At 31.1% G+C, this 24,044-nt stretch overlaps 1 protein-coding gene across 1 annotated transcript in view; it reads right to left on the bottom strand.

Annotated features, from left to right (window-relative positions):
* Positions 1-24,044, bottom strand: part of LOC119689994 (probable serine/threonine-protein kinase mps1) — a 41,517-nt gene that overhangs the window by 2,230 nt on the left and 15,243 nt on the right. Inside the window, exon 2 of the mRNA XM_038104961.1 lies at positions 7,748-8,438. Coding sequence (XP_037960889.1) covers positions 7,748-8,438 — 691 coding nt within the window. The remainder of the gene's footprint in view (positions 1-7,747; positions 8,439-24,044) is intronic.

Raw genomic sequence — 24,044 nt, 5'->3', positions numbered from 1 at the left:
TCCGGATACTTTTTGAGCAGAAGGTATAAACCAGATAAATAGACTAATTACAGCAGTATCTTACAACTATTTAATTTTTTTAATATCATTTTATACGTTTATTCCTAGTGATTTTTGGCGTAGGCGCTTGGTAATCTGCAGCTAAATCCTTCCGATCGGTACGAATACAGCCAACCCTTTATGCATTATAGCGCTTTTTCAAAATTTCGTATGTTTCTGCTTCACTACTAACCAATTTAAAGCATAATTTAATACTCGCTAAAAACTTATGTTAAGTGACATTATCTTAAATGTAAAGTCAGAATGAATGTCGAGTGAAATTGCTCAAATGTTGATAGCAAGTATACCCAGTATATATCCCATTCATCTACTACCACTTTCTCATAGATGTCGCTATGCGAACAATTTGTTTGAACTACTGTCATGGAACTTCCGATAAACTGTGTATATGGTACATTTACTGATCGATTCCAAACCACTATATATATATCTTTGTATACATTTAAAACACTTTTTTCTTATTCAGTTCAGATTTGGAAAATACAATACCAATTGTCGAATATAACGCAATTAACAACCTTTCCATTGTTTAATTAACTGATTAACTTATGCGTTTTGTGGTCTTTCACTTTGGTTATATTCGTCTTACGTAATGATCAAAGCGAGAAATGCCTTTGACTATATTGCAAATGACATTTCAATTAAATTTTAATTGCGTCATACCCCCAAAGTAGACAACCCCTTTTGCTTCTATACGCTTTTCCGCAGCTTCACATCTGATATTCAGAGATTTATTTCACAGTTCAATAAATGTGAATTCAGTTCAGCCTGCGTACTTTTCAATAAAAATAAAATTAAAATAAATTTTCATTGCAGCTGAACTCGACCTGCCCGACCTGCCCGACTCGTACAAAAGTAAGAGTATATGAAAAACATTTTATGAATTATAAATAAATTAAATTAACACATAAATAAAATTGATTAATAGGATAGGTTGATAAACGGAAAATCAGAGAGACTATATCGAATAATGTGAACTACATTAACGAACACTGATTATTACTTTAACATAAATTGTAAAATTTTTCCGTCTCTTATTTATATATATTCTTTTTTTTTTGTTAGAAGAAAGTTGACCTATATGAATACTGCTATGTGGAAAATTTTTTTTATTTTAGAAAACAATATGTTTTCTTTAAGTAATTTATTGATTGACTCTGAAAAACATTTATTACTTACATATGTTTGGTTTTTTATTAAAACAAATATCTACTAAACTAACAGAGTTTTGGAAACTTATAACATCCCTGTATCCCCTGTACCTATCGTGCCTATTGTAAATTTTAAATCTATAAAAATACAAAGAACAAACATAGGTACAAATATTCCCTCATAGTGGCTGCATATTAAAAAGAGTTTTCACGCTTTTATTTTTTAACCTTAATTTATTCATTTGAGCTTTCAGGCATTCACACATATCCCAACTGTAAAATATGATATCCCAACTGAAATAAAAAGGCATAAAAATTTATATGGAAGATGCTATTCATAAATCCATAAACGCTAATGCTATATCTAGTCCTAATAGACTAACAAATAGTACGCAAAAATTAACTCTGGGTAAGCAATAATGCAAGATAAAATACTAATTATAAATTAAAAATTGAATAATTTTAAAAATAATCTTCTGGATTATTTTTTGATATAAAGTAAAAGTGGATCCTTTATCAGAGGATTAAAGGCAATTGCATTCAGAGAGCCATATCAAATCCCATTTTCTAAAATTTATTCCTTTTCACGAAAGGAACTGTTCTGTCTATGCTAACTTTCCTGATTAATTGAGTAGACGTAAAATACATTTCTTTACGAGATACAAACAATTAAAAAATCTCAGCAGATAAATTTAATAAATTAAAAAAAATATTTCAATAAATGATAAAAATATAATAAGCATTTAATATTAAAAAGTAAATTATAATAAATTTTTTAATAATTAGTAATTTCAATTAATTTAAATATAATATATTTCAACAATTTATTTCGTCTCTTTAATATTCTTTTTGATCATCAAATATCTGTGGTGTACACTGCAGACAATATATTATCATCGATTTATTTCTGTGCATAATTTTTATCGATTTAAACCCATGAGGCCTCAATCTATCAAGTCCTATTATTAACTATGTACATGAATTCACTTTAGAATATAAAAAGTAAAGCTATTCTCAAATAAACAAAACAGATCTGTATAGCCACAGAATGTAATAAGATGATGTGGACCGTAATATATTGACGGTTCAGACTACAGAGAGTATCTTATTATCGAAGTGTTTCTGTGCATAAAATCCTTCGATTTAGGACCAATAAGGCCTCAGCCTATCAAGTCCTACCACTGACTATGTATGTGAATCCACTTTAGAATTTAAAAACTAAAGATCTTCGTCATAAACAAACAAGATCTGTACAAGATCTGATATTGTGAAAAGACTTGAACCTGTTGTAGTTATCTAGTCAAGTCTACTTGACTAGATGTTAAAGCGAAAGGTCCATAAATTTGCTACTAGGCGATTAAATATTCAGATTAAAAGACTTATGCATTTACTTTTAAACTGAATTGCTCTAAAGCAAGTGAATATGTACGTACGTGTAGTACAATTAAATGTTAAAAACAAGAGGTGATGAGCTTTCAGTTCATTGCGCCACAAAATATGCAACAATATTGAAAAACCAGAAAGCTAAAAGGCACAAACGTTAAGCGCAATCACTTTACTTTTGAACGTGTTTAATTTTGAAAGGATATTTTTTCCGAATTCATGCATTTTCCCTACCTCAAAAAGGAGTACTGCAAAAGCTTTGACTCTGCCAATTTTCCGACTTTTCCAGTCTGTACCATACGCACACACATTTCACATTTGGCAAACACGCATTTCACTTAAAAACTCTTTTTAAGAGTGTTGAATTAAGTTGCCGTTAAATCAAATTTACCGCACAAATTGGATTTTAAGCAATTTTTATGTGAAGGCCTTCATAATTGAGAACTGTTGCATGCGCTCACAGCAAAAATGAAGAAATTAAGTTATAGTCATAAGGCATATTCATGAAGTAGTGAAACTCACTTAAGTTAAGTAATTATTTTTTAAGCTTTAATTCGACGGTAAGACAATAAGCCACTGCTATTTACTTTAGATAAAGTCATGACCTCCTACAGTAATCAGTAGCCTTACATTAACCTATTAATCATTGAATTAAGTAACGTTGGAAAAAATTCAACATCGTTTAAATATGAGTAAAATAACTTAAAAGTAACTTAATGTATAAAAATATTTTCGGATACGAATTATTTGGGTCCCTGGACATAGGGACATCCAGGGCAATTGTATAGCAGATGAATTAGCAAGACATGTTACGACAGCACAAATTCTTCTGGAAAAAGAAAGTGTGGGTATACCAGTTGCTTCTTGTCGGCACCGAATAAAATTATGGACATACCAAATGTTTGAAAGAAGATGGTCAACAGTAACAAACTGCATAAAAACCAAGGAATTTTGGCCAAAAATAAGTAAGAAAAGATCGGAGGAATTAATCAATCTATCCCGAGCAAATTTATCCAGGATAGTGGGAATTATTACGGGACACTGCCCGTTGGGAGGACATGCCGTGAGGCTCACATCAGGACCTCCTTACATTGTAGGCATTGCATGGAGGATGATGAAGAGGAATCACCAACACACCTTCTGCTACAGTGTCCGCAAGACATAGACTATCCTACTTAGGGTTGCACTTTTTCTATTCACTAAGAGAGCTAGATTCTATTTCCATAGCTCGTGTCAATGGCTTTGTAGCCAATACCAAGTGGTTATAGGGACAGGTGTCAAATTCTTTAGGGTATCACAATGAACCTCATGGTCTAAGTGAGTCTTCGGACGGCCCTAGTAACCTAACCTAACCTAACCTAATGTATAAAGTCTATAAAGCTAATTGATCAAATTGTATGAATACTGGTTCTTATAAATATCGATACCAAGGGGTAAAGTGCATGCAAACTTCAGCATAATAAAACAATTTAAATCTAAACTTACTATAGGTATTATATGCGTTATAGGCTCAGTTTAATAGAACCATTAAAAGAGAACTTAGTAACAGGAATAAATAAAGGTTCGTTTTGTATGTTTCCTCTATTTAATAACATGACAGACAGACCCTCTGTCTGCCTCTGACGAAAAAGCCGACCAGAAATCATTATATCGGAAACATAATATTCAGCACAAGATCGTAATGTTTTAAGAACGCTTTCTCTCGAGTGTAAAATCTGAAGCAGCAATATTTGTACAGAGTACAAGACACTATGAATCTAATTAAAATCATCACTATTCTTTTAGTGGATATAAAACTATTGGTAGTGTAATATCCTATCTTGAAAACAAATTGTAAAAACAATTTAGACTAACAGTTAAGCAGCTATCGAGTAACTCACATTTCACCAAGTAAAATCAAAATGTGCCATAGAATAATAATGAGACTCCATCTTTATTAAAACAAATATAGATTGCACGAAACGTTAAGATAAGATTCGAAACTTTTAAAAAACAAACATCTAGCCCAGCTAGCCCATCTAGTTATAGCCCAGCTATTACAAGCTATATGCCGTAAAATCATCGGAAATTATCTCTAAAGGATCCAATACGATAAAAGATTCCGTATAGTTATTTCAATGATATACTTAACTTCCAATCACAAGTTCCAAAAAATGATGTTTGTTTTCAGATCCACTAAATTGGTAGTCTTGTGTGATTTGATGAACGGCATGTGAATACATATGGACAGAGCTGTGCAGTAATGAATACATTTGTAATTAGATTACACTCAATTATAAATTACAGAATAATTATAATTAATAATTAATTTTCCAGATTACAAATGTGATTATAATTGAGTTGAATAATTGAAAACCTTGATTACAACAAACATGATATTTAATTCTGGTACATATAAATACGCTGATTTTTTGATCATCTTATGTAATTTAACATTGTGTTTCTCCTGTGTGTCTGACTCTTACTTTGTAGTACACAAACTCAAACACCCCTCCTTCTTCTGCAAGATATCGCCACCCGGAACCGCTCACATTACTTCAAGGAGGATCTCTTATAAGTTGACCATGCATGCCATATGCTTCTCGTAAAACCTGCGTCCAGGTTACCACTCTTGATCCGAATTCGAAAGTCATCAGATTACTTTTCGTTTTAGATTAGTTTGCGTCTAGGTCTTTTTTCTTTTCTCTTAGCACATTATATGATTTTATTTCACTTTTCTACTCGTGTTGTCATTTTTTCAACGATATTCTCGACTGTGAAATGACTTACATATTCTACAAGTAGTATTCTTTCTCCATGCCATCGTTCACAGTTGAAGAAAGTATGCTCAGCATTTTCTTTGACTGATCCGTAATATACAACTGCGCTGCTCTACTTTTTGCATTCTGTATAGACATTTTCGAAAATATCTATGACCAGATAGGAAGTGTGTGACATAATAGTCATGCTTGTCAAAATTCCCTTCCGTCTACGACTTGTAAAGTCGGAATTAGCTTCGTCGTCCATCTTCCTCTTAAATTAAAGTTCCATCGTTGTTGTAATTTAACGTTCTATAGCTTAGTCAAAAATTGACAATTCTCTATATTATAAACTGAAATTAGTAACAATATGGCCAAATTTGCACATATCCAACTTATCTAATCCATTTATTCCGTTTAGTATTCTTAGATAATGATTATCGATTAATTTAAATAGTTATTCAAACTCATTTAATAGTTAATACACATGATTTTGAATTGAAACATCATAACATCATGAAATAATTATATAAAGTAGAAAAGTTTCTTCTAACAACAGTGAATTGCAACAACAAAATTTTATTAGTTTTAATTAAGTGAATTTTTGGTTGATCATATAGCTGAAGGGTACTTGACAGTATTGTCAAATACCCATCATATTTGACAGTGGGTATTTGACAGTGTTGCCAAATACCCATCATCAGTAATTGTATGGAAGTGTTACTTATACTCGTATTTAATTAATCGTAAATAACTCTTTGAGACTGCAAATATCGAGAATTGAACTTGTGCTCTGCTATATTTGAAGCCAAGTATAAAATATAAATATTTTACTTTAATAGCTAAAATAAAGAAACAATAAAATTTCTTGTTGAATTAAAATCAGAAAGGCAACAACTTATAAAAATACAAGAATGTCAGAATTACAGTGATTACAACTACTTTAACTCAATAAGAAATCAGCTAGATTAGGCTTTTCACTACATTATCAACACTATTTAGCATTTCTCTCAACTTAGTAGCAATATCCCTAATTTTGCATATATCTAACTCATGTGAACCATTTAGAGCATTTAATATATTAAAAAAATCATTTGCGATTTATTTACAGAACATCTCTGTAAGCCCATTTCAGCAAATATTTTGAGTATATCAGATTTTGAATTCAACAACAAAAAGTGCTAAAAAACAGCATTAATTTGTTATTATATGAGTTCAATACTTTTTGCTAACTCTAAACCAAGGCAAAGTTGGGTTCAAAGTGCAATTCCTATTCAAAATGAATATATTTCAAATAAGCAATTAGTGCCACATTCCCACATATAATATATAGTCGTAAATTACCTCAATCAATTATAACATCTCTTGAAACAAGATCTCTCTCACTAATCCCTACTGAAATATTATTTCATTAATGCTATGAAAACTGTCGAAATATTCAGTGACGTTTTTAATGCATCGGTTTGTATTGATTAAACATGGAATCAATGCAAAGTATTTCAATTTCGTCTGCTTCCCGCAAATATTTTGCAATATTCACTAAAATTTAGAAAAATTTTGTTTTTTGGGATTATTTTCAGTAAAATATTTATTTTACTGTAAAATAACGAGAACCAAAAAAAAAAAAAAAAGAATGCAGCTCCACAATAATTTGTCTTGCTTAAAATTTTTCTCGTCAACTGTCAAACTCGGCTGGAGTGATATATGACAACGATGTAACCTATGATGGCATTGATGAAGTTACTGCTGATGCTACTGAAGAGCACGATGATGGCAATGATGAAATTTCATGCATCGCTGATTTTACTGGTAACATTGAAGAAAATGCTGGCTACCGAAACTGTCAGCATGAAATATTTCAGTTTAAAAGCTACAATGAATGATTAAGAACGAAATGATGATGTTAGAGAAGATATTATTATGACTGCGTACACTTGTGAACTACAAGCACATACAAGTGAAATAAATATTTAATGACTTATTATATATTAATTGTGTTTACCTTTACAATAGAGATTAATTTCTATGAAAATAGCAGTATGTGTACTTGTAGATGTCCTCATAAAGACTCTTAGTTATGAGTATCTCAGCAATTTTAAAATATTTATATACTGTTGTGAATAAAGAATATACAGGCTTGGAATGTAGTAAAAGGATAAGGCTACCAGAAAATTCGGAAACAATTATATGGGAAAAACTAGATGCAGGTAAAGAGACAAACAGATTGTGACCATAGGGAATATCGGAGCCAATAGTATCCTAATTAAGAGAACATTAGTGGGTCCGAATGAAGATGGTAGTATGCTAATTCGGCTTGTGAAGCTATCTAGTGCGATAATTGGTCAATGAGAGAAGGTTATAGTGGCGACTTATTTTCGCATTATTTCAAAAGTAATAAAAATGAAAGGAACTTACTTGGAAAACGGCCCAAAACTTGTAACTGCCTTCTGTAATGACATAGTCATAATAACCTTTTAACGGATCACCTTTTATATAACGACCTTCCCCAACATCTGCCACTGCAGTTGAATCGCTCATTGATTGACGTTTTTCACGCAAACCCTCAGTTTCCTTTTTATTCGCCTTATCACCTTTCGAGCCTTTGCGTGGCTCAACTTTTGCAGTATCCTCGTCTGCTTTAGAAACTGTTGTCGACGGAGTTGTTGGAAGTTTTGTTGTTTTTGTAGTTTTTGTTGCTTTAGTCGTTTTAGGATTTTCTGTGGTACCATTTTTCTGTGAGGATTGTTCGTTCTTGTTGGAGTCGAACTTTGGTGGCTTCTTTGAATTGATGCGTATTTGTTTCCGATGTTCAATCTGCTTTTGTTCCAAAATCTCCTGTTGCTTCTGTCGATGTTCAGCTAATGTATTCCAAGCAGATGAGAATGCCTGATAAATATCCCACATTGTTTTTAAACTTTTAACTACAGTTACAATTGTTGGTTCACTGTTTTCATTTTGTATGGGTCTACGTTGTTGTTGTAATCCTGTTTTCTTTTCTTGTAATTGTTGTTGTTGCAATCGAGTGTCCTTTGTATGATACTGAGGCATATTTGCATGTGCAGCTGATGATTGTGGGTAATCATAGTCATATACCGGATCTGGTTGCCTTTAATGAGAAAAAGAAAATATTGACAGAATTATTTTACAAGAAAAACTTAAATTAGAAAAAAAATGCAAAATATTTAAATGAACTTAAAAAATTTGTTTAAATAAAAATAAATAGAATAAAAAATAATCATTATTTCTTTTTTTTAATTAAGAGTTGTCTATCCTATGACAAGAAATCTATTTCGAATAGAAAAGGATTTCTTTGAAATCCAAAGAAATTTTCGAATGTAGTAAATTTCTAGGCTGATAAGTCCGAAGAATAACGCGACACTAATGCAAAATTCATATCAATGTAAGGTGACAACTCTCAATTTTACAAATTAAGCTTATAAAATAATTTCAACTAAATCAGGGGTGATGAAGTTACTTTTTGTCAATAGTTTTTATTTTCGAAATAGTACCCATAAAAAATATCGGAGTTACTGCCATTTTCAGAACTCCCAGTGGCAGTACCTCATAGGACAAAATATTGCAATATATATTTCTAAAAAGGTTTTTTCGAACAGTAGTGAAATACAACAACAAAAATTTATTTTTTATATTATTTTTAATTAATTGAATTTTTGGCTGACCATACAGCTGTTTGGAGTATTGCCAAATACCCATCATCAGTGGTCTTGGAAATAATTCTTATATTTAGTTATTCGTAAATAATTATTTCGTGAGACTGCAAGTACGAGGAATCGAACTCGGGTCCTGCCAAATGTGAAACTCAGAAACAGCGCACCTTAACCAACTAATCCAAAGCCGTACTTGACTTTTTCGTTCGCATATTTTTCTGGAGTTTTGTTACTATTACTATGAAAGTTTTTATTAACAATTTTACTTGCTATGTTTATATTAGAACGAAATCATAAACCAGCTGTAGAATAATTGAATTAATTAATTAGTTATAATTTTATTTTCAATTGTTAAATTTCAATACTATTCTGTTTGTAGCGGCATTATTTGTTGTATGATTTGTTCTTTTTTATGTATAGAACCTAATCTAGGAACGTAATACTGAGAAAGTCATACTAATGTTACTCCACTAGTCGCATATATATTTATTTTAAAAATGGTACTCAGATTTTGCCTTTCTTAGAACCCTAAAGTCTCACGGGAAAAAAGTTTTATTTTACAAATTAATCTGATAAAGTAATTTTTTGTCAAGATTTCTTTCGCTTGTAAGAGAATGACCCATTTATACTTTATGAATTCAAAAACATTCTCCTTAGTGCGTTACAGAAATATTGACAAATGTCACACTTTTTGTGTGCAGAGTAAAAAACTCAGAGTATGAAATTTCATACATAAAAAGGAAACGATAAATACTTTTTACCCAATCTGTTATTTAAAATAATGGTAAGTTTTCACAATTTTTCATTTCTCGCCTTAATTAATTACTTCCATACTATATTGCAATATTTATATAATATTTTCTTAACATTTTTTCCACAAATAAATTGAATTTTCGCTGAAACTCCAGTCTTAAAGAGCTCTAATTTATTCTTATTTTTCCGTGGGTCTTTGGCCTTTGATTGTACGAAATTATTAACAAAGCGAAGCGGCGATGTCAGTCTGACTTAGTACATAAAACATTTGTACTTCTCACAAATTACAACAACAGTTCACTGCATGGCAATAATCATAAATATTACAGCACCGAAAAACAGTACAGAAACAAAATCTTCTTAATGAGCCTCATCAAGCTCATGGAGTGTATAGAACGGCACATATCCGAGACGGGAGCGGCAGAGCTTGACACACAACGACACGAAAATCTGCACACAAGTTTATAAAGTGTCATGACGCATTATTTTCGCTTAATTTACGAGTTGATTGCGCGTTATTATAATGCAGGGTTGAATACATAATTCACACCAATGCACACCAATACACACACAAGTGCACACAAGTACACATGAAGCCACGCTCATGCACACACAGGAACAATTAAGCTTCTTTCGTTCTTGCACATGACAAAGTTTTCCTCCGGATTTATTCAAACATTTAATGTGTTTATTTGTCTTTTTATCTTCTTTGAGGAACTTTTTAATTTGAATAAATTGTGACAGATAAGAGAACAATTACTTTCGTCGCCCTAGTGGAATGATCCTTTTAATTTCAAGCGTGACGAGTAAATAAGTACCAAGTGATACGATCAGTGACTCACACAAAGGAAACTCAAACAGCTGTGAACCTATTCATCTCTATTCATCTCTTTATAGTGACTATGAGGGCATCTCATGGCATCGTGGTATGTTTAGCAGATGATTAGTGACACATTTTCGGGACTAGATTTCAAATTCAGGAATGTGATTGTCAAGAGGTTAAAATCTTAAATTATTCCCTTCATTTATTCATATTTATTTATTAAGCATTATTATATTATATTTTCTTTATAATGACTAAGAGCTTAATTCACGTTTTTTATTAGTTTAAGTAGGTTTTTCAGATAATTAGTGACAAAATTTGAAATTTAGTTAACTAATTATCTTCTTTTATATACAATAATATTTTTTATATCAAAAAATGTGACAAATGTGCACTATATTCATACATTCGTACATGATTATTATTAAATAATAGGCTATGAACGCACCCCGACCTAAAAGATCTATTGTGCACCTAAGGTTATACCGGCGATCCCTAGTGGATCCACTTAGGCTCATTGTATTACATTGTGCGCCTAAAGGCGCTTAATTTTACCTATTTGATTGGAGACTAAGATTCCATTTCCAAGGCAGTCGAGTCTACGTCTTGCCGCCTTTGGGTAGTTTCAGAACATATTCTGTTCTGATGCTTCCTTCTGCTCATGACAGAGTGGACAGGAATCACTTTCTACCGCACCTATAATCTTCATGTGGTAATTAAGGCTACAGTGTCCTGTAAGAAGTTCAGTGTAGATTTTAATATCGCTTCGGTTAAGGCTAAGGATTGACGTGTTTAGGATCAATAAATCTTCTTGACTGTCAACTACCTGTTTGGGCTCTCCAGTGTTCAGGTAGATACTGTTTCTCCCGTTCACATAATAAGTTATTTGTGAAGCTATTTGTTAGGGCTCTATTTGTTAGGACTCTGGAACAATCAAAGGAGTACATGTTCCCTTCTTTGCTAGGGAGTGTGCTATTTCATTGCCCTCGTGCCCCTTTATGTATACAACAAAAACGCTTAAATCTTGGGAACATCACTTCAAAAGTTCAAAACTTCAAAACTTCAAAACTGATAATAGATGTTCAATATAAAGACATCTTCGTTATGTAGAATTTTTATTTTATTTTAATTTCATTTTAATTTTAAAATTTAAATTTTTCTGATATAAAATAATTATAGAAACAGTTGATATCCAAAGAAGTAATTAGACAGAAGCACTTAATAAGCCTCTGCTCTAGCTAAGAAAAACAATTTTTTGTTTTTTCTAGAAATCCGAGTTTAGTTGTTTTATCCAATTGTAATGGTAGTTCAACATGTAACTTTCTAATGACCTAAATTAGCCATTTCTAGACGTTTGGCTGCCATTTTCCTCGTTAGAAACTTTAAGATATAAAAAAATTAAAACTAAATCCATCCCGTCAAATTTAGACAATATAATATATCTCTTATCCTTACCCATGATTAGTCTGACAAAGTGTTAAAAAAGTTCTTCACTAAAAACTTATTTGTTCTGGATACCAGAGCCGAGCATTCACAGAGAAAATATTTAATTGTTTTTTTTTTCTGTTAGTTTCCACAACTTCTAAAATGAGCATTAAAAGGAATACACCAATGTCTACAGAGAACTACAGTAAACCTCGCAATATTCACGAGAACCGAGTTTATTCGCGAACATAATCCTATGAAATAGATTTTTTTCGTTTTTGTTATATCTTTTAAAGACAAGCACTCTTCTTCTCGTGAAGAGTGCTTTTAAAGACAAGTCCAGAAAATCACACCCCATAATTTTTTTTTTTGAGTGAGCCATCATCAAATTTCAAAATGAATCAACAACCTTCAAAGAAACAATGCAGCAGGAAAAGGATTGTTTTTTTTTTGGAATAAATTTTTATAATAAAATATACACTTAACAGTTGAACTAGTCGAACCAAATAAGTATATAAAGTGATCGTGTAAACAGTATATACAGAGTACAGGACAAATTTTAAAACTAATTTCCATGAAGTGAAATGATCTTACAAACGAGGAATTGATTGTCAATATTTAGCAAAATATTCAACCTTAAATAAATTCGACACAAATAAAAAGTTAATACTCAAAAACCCTTAATTTAAGGAAGAAAAAAATGAACGCTTCATTAGAAATTCAGTAATTTCCGCTGGTGCAAAATGAAAAAATGTGTGCAAATTATAACTTCCACCTTAATTTGATATGAGTCTAACCTTAAGCGTTTGCTGATCTTTGGGGCACAGCGACCGGTGATGAATACCTACTCCACGCCGAATAAATGTTAAAACTGTAACTGAATACTTTTACCCGCGTACGTTTGGGTATTAACCACAAAGCCCTCGAGTGAAACCACAAATGGTACGCATAGCCGAAGCTGCGAGCCGATGACCCCCAAGGTAGATTTACAGCTCTGGTCATGTGTCGCAAGTGGGGCGGAACACTTACTATCATGCACACTTCTCGCACAAGTGAAGAAGTGGCATCGGGATTTTAGTCGCCTCTTACGACAGGCATGCATAGCGCGGGAATATTCTGGCCCCTTCATCACAGAGGGAATCTTTCACGGACCGTAGAGCCGTATCGTCTGCAAAAGTTGTAATTGTTGTGTTATATAAACTCGGCATATCGTGTATATACAAAAGAAATAATAACGAGACAAGGATGAGGATGTGGAACGTCCGCTTTTATTGGACACAATATTCATGATATAGATTCTCTATAAAAGTTAAAGACCATGACTTCTTTATGGTTAAAGAAACTCGGTTTCAATTCGTTGATTTTGATTTTGAATTTTTTCTTCTTGTTTTTCGCCATACTGTAGGCGTGGATAAGTGTCATCACTTATTATGGTTGTGCTGTCTCGCATCATCCGGCATACTCTTGCCCGACACCTATCAATCTGAGCCGCACTGTCGCGTCATGTTATCGCGCTTAACACTTTTCACTGACACGCTTTTAATTAGATTGAGCAAACTCGAAAACTCAAATTGAGTTTGAAAATTGGTACGCAAACAAAAGTTTTTCCTTCCACTGCTGCTCTACTTAATAATATGTAATGCAAATATATAACATGAAAATGCAAATCCCCCTCATTTTCATTTGCAGCTTTTCTTTCTTAATCCTTAAACATTTAAGCAAGAAATTCATTTGTTTGTTTTACTTTTGAATTTTTCAATGTTTTTGTTCTGTTTTGGAAAAAATTTTGTAATGGAAAAGTTTGCATAAAGTTTTCTCTGCGAACTTTTTCGCTTAAGTGATTTTCCGCTTGCGGCTCTGTTCCTTTGCTTTATTTTTGAACAATTTTTTGTTATTCTTGTTAAAAAAAATTATATTTTTTTTCTATCAAGCTACTTACTGCAAATGATCGCACATTTTTAGCATTTTAATTCAAAAAGTAATTAGCTGTGCTTGTGTGCAGCACTTTTTCTTGGCAGGATTCCGTATACCATATTATTCCATCCATTTCGTCTAAAAAGTATAACTCCATATATGTTTATGAAAACGAAATACTCTATTGGTTACCCAATAAACAAACATACTTTCAAAACTCCAAAAAATTAATTTCATTTAACGACACGTACTTTTTTATCTTTTCAAAAGTTCATCAAAGAGCTTTGTGCAATAAAGTCTATTAAGGAACCGTTGATGATTTCCATATTACAAAACACTGTACTTTAAAATTTTAAATTTAAATTTACACATTTAAATGTTTAAAGCATGAAATATATCTGCAATACACATAAGTTATGACCTCTCGTGAAGTTATTAAATTATACCGTGGAAAGGTTAAACCTATGTATGTACTATATTAATTTGAAAATCTCAAACTGCATATATGCTTAACTTGAATTTTTGTTGAGTTATATTAAACATTTGCTTACTGTTTAGTAAATGTAGTAAAAATGCAGCAGATAAACAAGGTTGTGTACTCAGTCCGATTCTGTTCTCACATTATATAGACGACGTGGTTACACATCTATCTGGAGGCGCCTTTATAAATGTTGTAAATATTAAAGCTCTTTTGTATGCAGATGACATCGTTCTCCTAGCAAAAAGTCCCGATTGTTTACAAATTATAATAAACGAGCTACACAGTTACTGTAGGCTATGGGGGCTAACAGTTAATATTGAGAAGTCAAAAGCGCTAGTTTCTAGAAAGCAATGCAGGCGTTATACAAATGTAGAAATATGGAGATTAAGGGGAGGAAATGTAGAAATAGTTAAGCAATATATAAGTATCTTGGAACATGGATGTATTATAATGCTACACTTAATAGACATTTAACTGAAAAATTGAGGGAAGCTAAAAAAGCTATTAACTGCTCATGGAAAAATATATTGGAAAATAAAGATGTACCGTTCAAAACAAAGTTTCAACTCTACGAAGGAAGCTACTACAAGATCAATAATGTGCTATGCGGCTCAGGTATGGGGAGTGCTACAATATGAGGAAGTAGAAAAACTTTTACGATTTTTTGTAAAAAAAATATGACGACACACCCAACCGAATGATTTATTTGGAAAGTGGCTTGTCACCTCTGTACTTGTATACTTTAGAAATCCACTTCAAGTACATGTTAAAAGTTTTCAACACGGAAAGCTCGCGGTTACCTAAAATCTTAGCTATATCTCTAATGCAGGAGAAGAATCACTTTTTTAAAACGTGGGCTGATCTAGTAACAGTCCACGATGAAACGCTGATAATCGACAACATACATTCGTGGAAGAAGTGGCAGCAAAATATATTAGTAAAAATCGGTATTGCATTTAGAGAAAAGTTTGTTGAAGAAAGTCGACAAAGCTTAACTCGTGTTTTACACAGAGAACTTAATTTTGACTTGGGCAACAACAATTACTTCGCCGAACGTTTCGGTGCAGAAGCAATTGGATATACTTTCAAAAGTCGAGGAGAACTGTTAAAGCTCAACAGGGCTTCCTAAATTAGCTCATCAGACCCGAAATACACACTATGCAATACTGGAGAAAAGGAAGCTCTAATACATTTTCTAAGTAAATGTCATACGTTACTAAGAAAACATATCAACGAGTTAAGAAGTTAGATATCAACGAGTTAATGAGGCTGCTAAATGATGAGAACTGCCATATGTTATCGATCTATGTGAAAATGGCGATTCATTATAGAAAAATATTATATTAGAAGCATTTTAAACACTCATAAGCTGAAGTTCTCAATGTGTCACTTATATGATAGTTACTGCAATGAAAAAAAAGCAATAAACACAAATCCAAACCTCCGATTGACGACGAAAGCCTGGTTATAAAGAAAATTTAAAAACTATTTATGCCAATTAAGTTAGGTTTTACTTACTTTTAATATAATTATTTATGATTTTTATGTTATGTATATTATAAATTATTAAAAATGTATAAAGAATAATATATTAATTTTGTAAATGTAAATATAACCTATATATAATAAAGAGGAATACTACTACTACTAGTAAAAATTTTCATCTTAAAATATTTCAATTAACTTTTAAAAACGAAATCAATCATACGTCATGTATGACGGTATTTTTCAAGCGAAGAAGTATTGATACCAAATTAGCAACACATATTTATAAACTCTGGAATGGTGAGACTAATCGATTTAACAATATCTATCTATTAATCTATTTATTAATTACTGAATTAAGTTTACGTGCCGAAGATTCTTTGCACATTAACAGTTTGCAACTGCAAGCAGATTAAGTCGACTAATGAATATGACTGGTTGACTATCGCTGAAGCCACCACTAAAAAATAACTATCGAAAATAGGTTTATATACACCGATTAACTTCACAATTTAAATTTCATTCATTATAAAATTAAAAGTCAAAGCATTGTTCGACAATTTAACTGGTACAGTTAAATTTTCCCATTTTTAAAAAAGATACTTAACAAATAATAAACGACAAAAAATTTTTTTGATTTTAACTGATAAAAAAACTTGTTCCAAAAAACAGTATACAGTAATCCCCCCTGTATATAGGGGTATAGGGGTATTCCCGTATACCTCATATGCACACGTGCAAAGGTACGCGAAGCTAATTATGAACTGTACAAATCGCTTTATATGGAGGATTGCCCGTGTTATAAGGAAGATTGAAATCGCGTAATATGAAAACTCGTTGTAAGGATACCGCGTTATGAGGGTACTGCGTTATAGGGGGAATTACTGTATATTACTTTAACATATTTCGCATATCTTTCTGAAGCTAATTCCAAAAATGTATATAAGCTGTTCCACTATATTACATCACTCTAGGCTTACATAAAGATGATTTTATTTTTAAATCTGTATAATATTGAAATAGTATATTAACTCTTATGTAGATCTGACTTTTAGTTAAAAACTTACAGTGAATTGTTTTCAGTATAGACTGTCGCGGAAATCAAGTCTATATTCTAACTCACAATTAGGCAGTTATTAAAGCTGTCTGTATTTCTTCCAGATTAGTGCAAGAATGTAAGGAATTTATTTGCGCACTAATTGAGAGGACTAAGGCAACTCTAGCACGGGGTCCTGGACATTCTAATATAGCAGGAAATAAGCCAGCTAAAGTCGGAGGTTGATTGAGTGAGTGAGCCCATACGGCCTTAGCAGTCAGAGGATTAGCAGATTGGCTACATCTATTCCAAATGTAAAACGTCTGTGTATCACACAGAAGCAAATCAGAGGTATCTAGGTTAATATCTGTCTTTAGAGGGCACTGGACTTAGAGGGCGCTGATTTAAGTATTATATATAATTTAATTACTAATATTAGATTTTATCATTAGCCTAAAATATATACTATATACTGATTATTATATTTCAATTATTACTTCCATTCATATATTAGTACCCTTTATAGTCAAATTTTTATTGCCAAATCACAGCGACTTATTTATGTGTTGCCAGATCGCATGGACCGATGTCTTCCAATTTCTAGGTAATTTCTCCAATTGATTAAAAATATCTTTGTGAAAATTAAATTTTGAGAACAGAATAAAAGCACTAAGGGACATAGTGGTTAAATACAGTGCTTACTAAAAGCATTTTTTCTTTGGGGACAATTTTTTATTTGCGGCTTTTACATAATAAGTTCCGGATAGTTTTTAGACTAACTGTGTATCTATCTATTATCATAATATTTACTATATTATAATTAGTATCTTACACTAATAGCACAATTTCGAAAAAATTGTGCTTTCGAATTAGTTGTGGCACATTGATTAAGTGCAATTTACGAAAATGTGATTTACTTCAAATCGATTACTAAAATGCCTTAATTTCCATTAAGTGATCTAACTTACCAAAAACAAGACTTCACTAAAATTTCTTCTTTTATTGCAAAAATAATTGAACTCATTTGTATGCATTTCAGTATGTGACTTAATCAATTTTTAATCCAGACATCGAGGATGTAGTTGAATACATAAGCTATAAGTTCAAATGCAATAAAGGACAACATAACGTTTATTAGAGAGAAAATATGAAAAGGAATTGTTATACAAGCTGATACCATTTCCTTTGCTGTTGTTATTGCAACAAATCCGCTGTAGAATTTCGAATGCCGATTATGAGCTTAAGAAATTGCTGCACAAAAGCAATACTAAGCAATGGAAGAACCTACAAGTAAATTGATACGCAAATCAAAATGCAATTCAATCACAGGAGCGAAATTAATGCAAAAATCCAGACAATATTGCATGATTTCTTTACAGCGTTGAGGAATAGGAGGAATACGTGTCAGTATGCAACAAATTTCAATGGATGACAAGTAATGCGAGAGTATACAGCAGAAAAAAGTGAAGGATTTTCAAAGAAAATTGCTACAATAAAGCCACTTTATCAATTACAACGGCTGCTGTACAAAAATATGTAGAGCTACTGCTGTTACTGACGTTGCAACTATGCGAATCAATTTCGAAATAAGCTCAGTGTACAATAGTATCAACAATATATATCGATGCAGCAGCTCTAGCTATGCCGTGCGTCATTTGGTTAACGTCGAACGTTACGGTTCCTACAGAGGTATCCTACAGAGGTTGCTGTACAGCTGTACGGGAAGACGACTTCATTTGCTTTAATTCCAATTCTATCGCACTGAGCATTATCAAAAGAAGAATCTCACAATAAAACTCGCATACAAATTAGATTTACATACTCCAATTTTTCGTATCCTGTTACAGATGTGAACAACAGAAATGTTATATTTACGTGCACAGCACATAAGACGCGCACATTTATGAAGGAGCAACTCCATTTTGATGCTCGATTTCGGCAGGTCGAGAAGGTGTGCGAAGTGGAGTCCTAAGCAGGAAAAGCGAAAGTACGAGTATGACGTCTTTTAGTTCAGAAATTGTTTAATTATATTTTTTGAAACTTACACAATCAAATAAAAATTTAAACAATAAGACAGTATAAAAAATTGACTTCTAATAGTTTAAATATTAGCTTGGAGAGTAGAATATTATAATTTGCATGAATTTATTACACTATTAAGCACTCTTTAAATATAGTAATTATTTTTATGGTGACGAAAATAATACATACTTTAAGACTTTATACTCATCTTCAATGCCAACATCACAACTATCCATTATTACAGGGTTAGGCGTTTACAATGTTACCTATTCAGCCGACGATTCCTTTTTGTGTGAATTTATTTTTTTTATTTCAAATTATAAGCACTTCTAGAAATAATCAAAATGTGGCCACCTCTTACCTTGACTATTGCCTCTAAACAGTTCATAATTGAGTTGCATGCTTCACAAATGTGACCTTCTGGTATTTTTCAATAGCTTTTTTCAGCGCATCCATATCTTCACCTTGCTCTCCAAAATGATCCAGATGGAATAGTCCATCGGATTTTAATCTGTCGAATTTGAAAGCCATTGTGTGGACAAAATAAATAATTGAGTTGCATGCTTCACAAATGTGACCTTCTGGTATTTTTGTCCATACTTGAAGAACAGTTTTTTTCAGCACATCCATATCTTCACCTTACTCTCTAAAATGATCCAGATGGAATAGTGCATCGGATTTTAATCTGTCGAATTTGAAAGCCATTGTGTGGACAAAATAAATAATTGAGTTGCATGCTTCACAAATGTGACCTTCTGGTATTTTTGTCCATACTTGAAGCATAGTTTTTTTCAGCACATCCATATCTTCACCTTGCTCTCTCAAATGATCCAGATGGAATAGTGCATCGGATTTTAATCTGTCGAATTTGAAAGCCATTGTGTGGACAAAATAAAGTGTGGAACATGATTTTTTAACCATACTTGGTTCACATAAGCTTTAGGAGCTGGTGCTGAGTTGGTGTCTTATCGGAACGTCCGTCGGAACGTGCGTACCCACGATTCTAAAGCAACTTTTAAAGCATTTTCCTGATATTAAGTCGCATTACTTTTCGTGTCATTTAAAAAACTGTGTAAATTTTTATACAAAAGCCATCTATTGAAACATCATCAAATTTTGATACATCTTTACCTTATAGAGTTAAGTGTTTTGTAACAAAGTGGTGAGTACTTCCATTTGGAAATATTTATGTAGCAGATAAAACATTTTTCTCCTTACTACTGTTGTTAAAATTTATTATCGTACAGATGAATGTAAGCAATAGTACAATCATGAGTATATATATCACTTCAGAACTGCATAAAATCTATATAATTCAATTATTAAAGAAAACTCTTCGTCATATCAATATTTAAATACAGGAAGAACAAGAAGTTAAGAACGTTCCCACTTCATTTGCCTGAAATCCTAACATTACTTTTTCGCACCTTGTGTTTATCTGATGAATTCGAATTCGAGCATTTCAACACACATTTTTCACATAAATCAGATTTTTAGGACCAGAAAAAGCGATAAGCACAACTGGTAAATTAAATTCACACATAATGGGCATAAAACAACAGCAAAATGTACACGAAATGAGTTTACAAAATAGTTAACAAACGGAAATAGCCTTAAAATTGGTCTGGGACCCACATAACTCATCTGAACTAAATGCAAAAAAAAAGAAACACAGCATAAGAACCCTGCAACGTATATATACATATATATATATATATGGATGAGTTTTTTGTACGTACAAAAAATTTTACTTCTAAACTGGGTATAAAATTCAATTTACACATAAAGCAACACAAATAAATATTGAAATACCAAACTTTTACCCTATTTTATGGCAAAACAAATGTGCTAAAATCCACAAGATACTTTTCAACATAAAATGTATCTCTCAATCTGTTGTGTTAAACTGGTATATTATCTTTGCCACAAGCTGCTGTGCATGTGAAAAATACAACAATAAATACGTTTACTTTCAATATCACAGCAAACAGTTTCAAATGGAAATAGTGCGGTATAAGATGAAGATGCAGAGGAAACCTTCCAGCAATCCTTGCTTCCAATAAGCACATTTTTTCTTTTAATTCACTTGAGATTCAGATGCTGCCTACCTGTGTTTTAGGGACGTTTTTTAGGGGGTTTTTGCTGACGCTGCTATTGCTCTTACCATTCCTGCTGCTCCTGCTGTTTTTTTCATATGGTTGTTGTCATTGTTGTTGTCGTCGTTGAACTGAAATCCTTTTTCTTTTAACTTTTGCTAATAAATAAGTATCTACGAGTACATTTAATGCAATTGAATTTGTTGTTGTGATTGTTATTGTTGTTGTGGATGTTTCTGGGTTATTTCACGATAGTTCCTGGTACAGTTTGTGCTTTACCTTAAGGGAAAACTTTTACGGCAAAAAACAAGTATAGATATTCCTACAATTTCGTATTAAAAATAATACAAAAAAAGAAATCAGTTAGTAAAAAATAGTACAACATGGGATTCGAAGTTGAAAAAGTAAGGCATAGTTTCTTTTAATTTCATAATTCAACTTTGAACTTAAATTTATCTGTTGAAATTATCTGCAAATTAGAGAAAAATGGAAATCATTAGTGTGTATTTCGAAACAAGGTATAATCCTATATGTTAATTATATATAATTAAATAATTAACGTTCCAAAATTATATTCATTTATTTATTTATTTGTGACTTAACATTAACATTAATTTTAAAGTTAAATAAGAATAATGAATTGGTCTTTCACCCTATCAAAATCTTATGAAACAATATAGATATTTGTTAAAAAAAAAAAAACAAAAAAAACTTGCAATTCGTTGAACTTGTGTTTTTAAATAGAGCTGTATTTCATAAGCTCGTTCTAATTTAGAAAATAGTAATTGCTTTGATTAGAGTCACCTACAAATAGAGTGACGAAAAACTTGGAACTTGAAAAAGTTTGTGCAACCTTGACTACTTGTGGAAAAACACGATTAGTCATCGCTTTTAATTTGACAGGCACAAGTTCTAAACCTGACACTTACAATCCAAACAAATTATATACAAAATAAAAAATATATATATATAAAAATTGGAGTATTTCCGACGATCACATGGTCAGCGAAATTTCAATAAATTAATCAAATTTTTATAGTTGTTGTTTCTTCATTACTATGAGAACCCTTCTAGTTTTCTTTTAGTCATAAGACGCATCACATTCGGCAAAAAAAAATCTAACTTCAAAATTTGTATGTTTGAAACCTCACAAAGACAAAGTCAATAGCAACTTGAGAGAAACTTTCATCCAAAGTCATTTTAAAGTATAGTATAATAAACGAATACATTCGTTTCTTCATTTCTTCAAAATTTTATTTATCTGAAGATGAAAAGAAGACGTGGCCATAAAAGAATGATGCATTTTCAACTTCTTATTGAATAAATAATTATTTGATTCACATTTATAAAATAAATTTTAACAATTTATAAAATTAATTGATTGTATCTAGTTTAATTTGTATACACTTATAGTTATAAAGATATAGTAATCGCGTTAATATATATACATTTTAACGGGGTCACTTTATACATAAGGCATGTTCCACTATTCAGTTAAAATTTTTCTATATTGGAAAGTATAAAGAAATGATGGTCATTTTCAACTTTTCAATTAATAAATTTCTTATATTATGAGGTATGAAGCATGTTCCATCGTCTAATTGAAACTACCACAGAAATTATTAATCATACTAATGCTTGCCGTTTCTATTGATATAGTGTAATATATCTGTGGACAGATATAATGTAGCAGAACGCATTAAGACACTTAATCGGAATATTACCAATTGTTTAAAGGAATGCATTTTTTTATCCAATCGCCCTAATTATGGACCAAGTAATTTCAAATAAGACTCAGTTGTACAGCTGAATTTGTTCTTAGAAAATTGTTAGAAATTGAAATAATGGAATCAACAATATGGACTAATTAAAATTTGTTCATACTGAAACATATTCACTACATAAAATATATTTATTTAAATAATGTTTTCTTATAGAAATTTAAGATCTGAATTTAAAATTGAAAAATTGATTGATATATCAGTTCTTAGAAAATATATTCACTACATAAAATATGTTTATTTAGATTATGTTTTCTTATAGAAACTTAAGATCTAAATTTAAAATTGATAAATTGATTAATATATCAGTTCTTAGAAAATATATTCACTACATAAAATATATTTATTTAGATTATGTTCTCTTATAGAAATTTAAGATCTAAATTTAAAATTGATAAATTGATTGATATATGAATTTGAGAATTAGAAAAGTGAACAAATAATTGCAGTTCATTTTGACGATTAAAATTTGAAATTTGAATTTTTCCACTTGCATAAATTTTAAATAAATAAGATCAATGAACCTCACACATTAATAAACAACGAGGATATAATAGTGCTAATTGCTATCAAATTTTTGAATAGCGGTACTATACTTACTATATATACACATGTTAGCGAAATATACATGATTCATTTGGTGCTAAATTTTTCAACAATGCTGTATTTTAATATATATAGTTGTAAATATATGTATACATATTAACATATGTTTTTCTAAAAATATCACAATATTACTAATTTTTATTAATAAGATTCTATAAGTTATAGGCTTTAATTCTTAAGCCTAAGTTTTATAACAAATTCTATTTTAGTTAAAATTTTTCAACCCTCTGCTATTAAAGCCATATAATGTTTTACAGACAATTAATTTAAAAGTACCTATAATATAAAAATTGTAAATTAGAATATATATTTATTCAATAAACTAATATAGTAATAATTATAAAAAAACATCTTCAAGTAAATGTACAACTTCAAAACAATTATTTCGATTAATCCAGACATTTCTCCCAAAGGTACAAAGGAAATAAAAGATATTTACCAAATAGGAAAATATTTTAAAAATATAAAATAAAGATATAAAAAAAAATAAAATTCTTTTGATTGATATTACTTAAGCAATGACTATAATTAACATATTTTGACACTGATTCTTTTTTATGTGTACTCGAATAAAACTCAGCTGAAATGGTTGACAGCGAAATATTAGATACAAGACTATTTA

Source organism: Teleopsis dalmanni, chromosome X (genome assembly GCF_002237135.1).
Source record: "Teleopsis dalmanni isolate 2A chromosome X, ASM223713v2, whole genome shotgun sequence".
Taxonomy (NCBI): domain Eukaryota; kingdom Metazoa; phylum Arthropoda; class Insecta; order Diptera; family Diopsidae; genus Teleopsis; species Teleopsis dalmanni.
Note: the sequence above shows the minus strand (reverse complement) of the source record. Positions and strands in the feature narration are given on the sequence as shown.